The 4676-nt window shown below is 35.0% G+C and overlaps 1 protein-coding gene across 5 annotated transcripts in view; it reads right to left on the reverse strand.

Annotated features, from left to right (window-relative positions):
• The window catches only part of MAP3K20 (mitogen-activated protein kinase kinase kinase 20), a 125672-nt gene that overhangs the window by 45973 nt on the left and 75023 nt on the right, over positions 1 to 4676 (reverse strand). For all 5 annotated transcript variants that reach the window (XM_006035072.2, XM_006035073.3, XM_025191230.1 and 2 more), the window contains exon 11: positions 2083 to 2218. In XM_006035072.2, coding sequence (XP_006035134.1) covers positions 2083 to 2218 — 136 coding nt within the window. The remainder of the gene's footprint in view (positions 1 to 2082; positions 2219 to 4676) is intronic.

The raw sequence follows: 4676 nt of genomic DNA on the forward strand, positions 1-4676 counted from the left end.
GTGACCCCAGCATTCATCCCTGCCTGTGGCAGGGGGTCAGGCTAGATGATCTGTTCAGGTCCCTCCTGACCCTAGCTACTATGATACTATGAAACTTCAAAACTAATGGACCTCAGAGGCTTGTGAGGTCAGAACATCCAACTCAGTATATATCCTGGACTCCTCTCATCCTAAGTCTTGAAGTCTCTGCCATGTGGAACTGTCACGATGCAGATCCCAACAGCTCTGAAAAGCAGGGCACCTTTTGTAGCGATATATGGGTCTACTGTTTCTTTCCATTTGTTTTAGGTTTTCCCTTCTAAACACCATTTTAATCTTATTCATTTTCTTTTATGTCTCCTAATGTACATCAGCAAGATGTACTTTTAGTGAAAGTATATAAATTAGCACTGAGGAGAAGGTAACTTGCCATTAAGTAAACACACCTATTATACCAGGGCAAGTATTTATGCCTATGCAACAATTTGAAAAGTTTTTTTTAGCTACTCCAGTACAGCACTACAATAGATCATTGAAAGTATCCAAAATATAAGCCCATACATTTCACGTTGTTCTCAAACTCCTCTTACAAAAAAGCTGCATTTAAAATGCAATAGGAGAGTCAGATTAATGTTAAGCAGAAATAAAGTCCATGCCAAGTAGAATATACCTTAACACAATCCTTCATTCTTTCAGAACACTAGCCACAAGTGAAAACAGAAGTGATGAGTAACTGCAGCAGTTAAAAATTAATAATAAAAGAACCTAAGTATGTTGCTCATGAAGAGTTTCTCTCATTAAGGCTGTGTCTCACGCTTTGCTCTGTGTAGATGACAGCCCACAGCTCAGTTGCTGGAAGTTTGCTGGTGTTAAAGTAAGCATGTAGATACTGGGTATAGGACATACAGTGTCTGTGTAGATGACAGCCCACAGCTCAGTTGCTGAAAGTTTGCTAGTGTTAAAGCAAGCATGCAGATACTGGGTATAGGACATACAGTGTCTAGGTATAGGAAAACATTCATTCTTCATTACATTACTACACATTCATAGCTGGAAAATGTGTGCAGCTTCTTTCATACTATGTTAACAAGCTGTGCCTCAAAACTAAGTTGTAAGCAAGCTGGGTTGTCTAGAATATTTCTATGCAAAAAAAAAAAAAAAGATTAAATTGGGCATAAAGGAATCAAGGTCCTGCAATCTCAACCTGGTATGGTCCTGCTTTGAGCAGGGGGTTGGACCAGATGCCCTCCTGAGGTCCCTTCCAACCCTAATTTTCTATGATTCTGTCTGTTTTACCTAATACTGTAAATACAAGTAGAAACATATTTTTCTGTTCTAACATGCATACTCAGGCCTTATTGTAGTGTTCTCTCTGACAGAACTCAAACAGAAGTTAAAGAGTCTTAGTCTCAATAAAGAATATGGGATAATACTGAAAATGTTCGCCTTTTTATTTATTTATAAAAAATTGGACACACCTTCAGTTTTGAAATAATGCACATTTACAAGTAGAAATATGTTAGCAAGACTCATAAAATGAAATCTAAAATCATCTAGTATTTCTGGCCTTCTATTGCATATAATACAATAAACTTTGGTTTTGCTCCTAGAAAAATGAATTACTGAGCATTCTAAAGCCTTTTCTCCACTAAACATAAATTATTACTTTGGGGGCTCAATTCCACATCCATTCAGTCGAAGTCTTTGAATTATGACTTTATTGAATAGGTTGGTTTGAATATAAAAATCAAAAATCTTATAAATTCTAGTAACTGAGGTTAACAATACAAATGTATCATATTGTCATCAAGTGTAATATTGAGCATAGCTCAAATAGTATCATTCTTGTATTTAAGCCACAAATATTTAAGCCGAAAACTATCATTAAATAAATTGGAAGAGCTGAAAAAATATTGATAGCACAATAAATTATGTGCAATGCATTGGGCAAAAGACTACTGTTTGTGCTTAATACAATAGGACTATAGAAACAAATGGAGGATGTGGTGGTAATCTTTCCATAGAACATCCCTGGAGTTATTCAGATGACATCCAGAGCCTGTTTTTGGAATCAGAAGAAAAGCTGAATTACTTCATACTTACAGGAGTATTGGACTGTTCTGTTAACTTCTGCTCCCACATTCTTAAACGTTTCTCCCGTTCCTTTAGCTCCTGCTCTTTAAAGCTCAGATCACGCTCTAGTTTCTTTAGTCTCTCTAAAGTTGCCTCAATTTCACATCTGCACAGAAACAATTCGTTAAGTCTTGTCTTTTCCTGACAGATATAAATTGTTCATAATTTCCACATGAACATTAATTAAATGTGAAAGGCTGAAAAGTACAATACTAACTCAAGCAATACATTTAATTACCAAAATACAAAATATTTCAGAGCCTTAAGAACAACAGGTAATGTTTACATATAAAAATAAAACCAGGATGCCTTACTGCATAAAAAAATGAGAGTAAAATCCCTTTTCCTTTCAACATAATGAAATATGATGTCATCGCTGAAGGAAATTGGGTTAAGAAATGATAATGGGGCAACCATAAGAATTCCTATATATGTAGGTTAATAACCCTATTTGCTTTAAGTCTATACCTTGGCTATAAACATTATTTGGGTTCATGGTTGTCATATACTGCTTTAGTACCACAGCATTGTCCCTCCACCTTCCTTACTCCCATTTCTCAAGGTTGTTATGTAAAAATGATTTAATTCCACCCTATTTAAAATAAGATATGGTCTGGGCTGCATACTTTGGATTAAGAATATAAGGATATCCTACTGGGTTAGACCACAGGTCCATCTAGCCTAGTATCCCTTATCTCCCAGTGGCAAAGGATAGATGCTAGAGGGAAAGTATTTATGCAGGGCATACCAAGACTGATCTTCTCCCTGACCCTCTGTCTTTACAGCTTTCAGCATTTAGAGAACTAGGAAATTAGGAAATCTGTAGGTTGCAGCCCACACTATCATGTTTAATACCCAATGATGGACCTATACTACATGAATTTATCTAATCCTCTTTTGAAACAGATTCAGCTTTCAGCTTCTACAACATCTTGTACTAATGAGTCCCACAAGTTAATTGCATGCTGGGTGAAAAAGAATTTCCTTCTGGTTTAAACCTGCTATCTAATCGTACATTTATTCACAAACCACAGGGTCCCAAATAAGAAATGCACCTTTCTTTGGGAAGGCAGAATAAAGGAAAAAAGATCTTTTTTTGAAAACAAATAATTTAATACAAGTGATGAAATACATCAAACCATTTTGTTCTGTACATGATGGCACATGTTCACATATGCTACAAAACTGATTCAGCAAGCATGGTGATATAGCATAACTACACAACTGGAATTTACAGGAGGCTTATGTGAAGTGTTGACACCTACTAATACACCAAAATGTACTCTTAACCAAATTGCTCAGAAATCATTTTACACATCCCAATTTTCAATGACTGATTTTCAGGAGAAAGGTTTATTTCACGTCTGAACTTCCCCTTTTGGTATACTGGATACAAAGACCAGTTTGGATGCACTATTTAAAGCCAGCTTTGATTTTAAAGTCCAATTTGTAGCCATGGGGCACTCCTTCAGTTTTTAAATAACGCACACTTACAAGTTAAAAAAATGTTAGCAAGACTCAGAAAATGCAGTCATAACTTCTCTGCATTTTCTACTTTTGTAGGAAGATAGGAAGTTATTTGACAAATGGAAGTATCATTGTTTATTTATAAATTATAATCCTTTCCCAGTCATTCAGTTGGCCTTGGAAGGCTTAGAAAAACCAAAGTTATTGGTCTCCTGAATTGTAGGATGATCTCAGATCCTGTAAATCTTGAAAATCTTTACAGCTAGTTCTGTAAAGCTGTAAGGGTTGGTTTATTTACTCAGTCTTACAACCTCTTTAGAGGAATATAGGAGGTCAGGAAGTGACAGGAAATTTAAAAAAATGTATGGATGACATCATTAGTCTGACATATTATGTCATGTATACTGTTTTATCTGCTCTGTTCACCATAGGATAATTTGAGGACACTTGTTAGCACTGCTTTTGTTAGTTTGTGTCTCAACTTTATTACTACTTATCTTTAGCTTTACACATTTTAAAATATGTAAATTATGGTTTTCTCTTAAATAAAATTCTACAACAGGAAAGTCCCAGTAACAATAGCTTTCCATATGTCAAAAGCCTACTGTGTACTGTAATTATCTCTCTTCATTAGACAGAATCTTCTCTTATAATAAAAGGTCAGTCTGTGAAAACAGCTGCATTCTGAAAAATAATTCCACTGTATAATAAAACAGTGTAATTAAAAAGAAAGCTACCATACATTGCCCAGTTAATGAGTCTTAGTTCATAAATATAGCAGTTTGAAACATACATTATAGGACATGTGTACTTGTTCCTGTAGTTGTGCAGTTTGATCTTGCTTTCTTGATTTTCTTGAACCATCTCATTCTACAATCTCAAATAACATACACTATCTTATTTATAAATGATACAAGCAACAACTATGACTGGTATTTGGTTTTTTTACTTTTGTATTGTCACTGATGTTGCATAACAGGTAACATTACAACAGCACCAGAACAGTGGCTAAAAAAAGGGAAGAAAGGTTAAATCGCATACATGAAGAAATGTACTATTTTTTTCAGTTTAATTATGTACAGTGTTACACTGATACA

The sequence above is a fragment of the Alligator sinensis genome, unplaced genomic scaffold (genome assembly GCF_000455745.1).
Source record: "Alligator sinensis unplaced genomic scaffold, ASM45574v1 scaffold1469_1, whole genome shotgun sequence".
In the NCBI taxonomy this organism is placed as follows: Eukaryota; Metazoa; Chordata; order Crocodylia; family Alligatoridae; genus Alligator; species Alligator sinensis.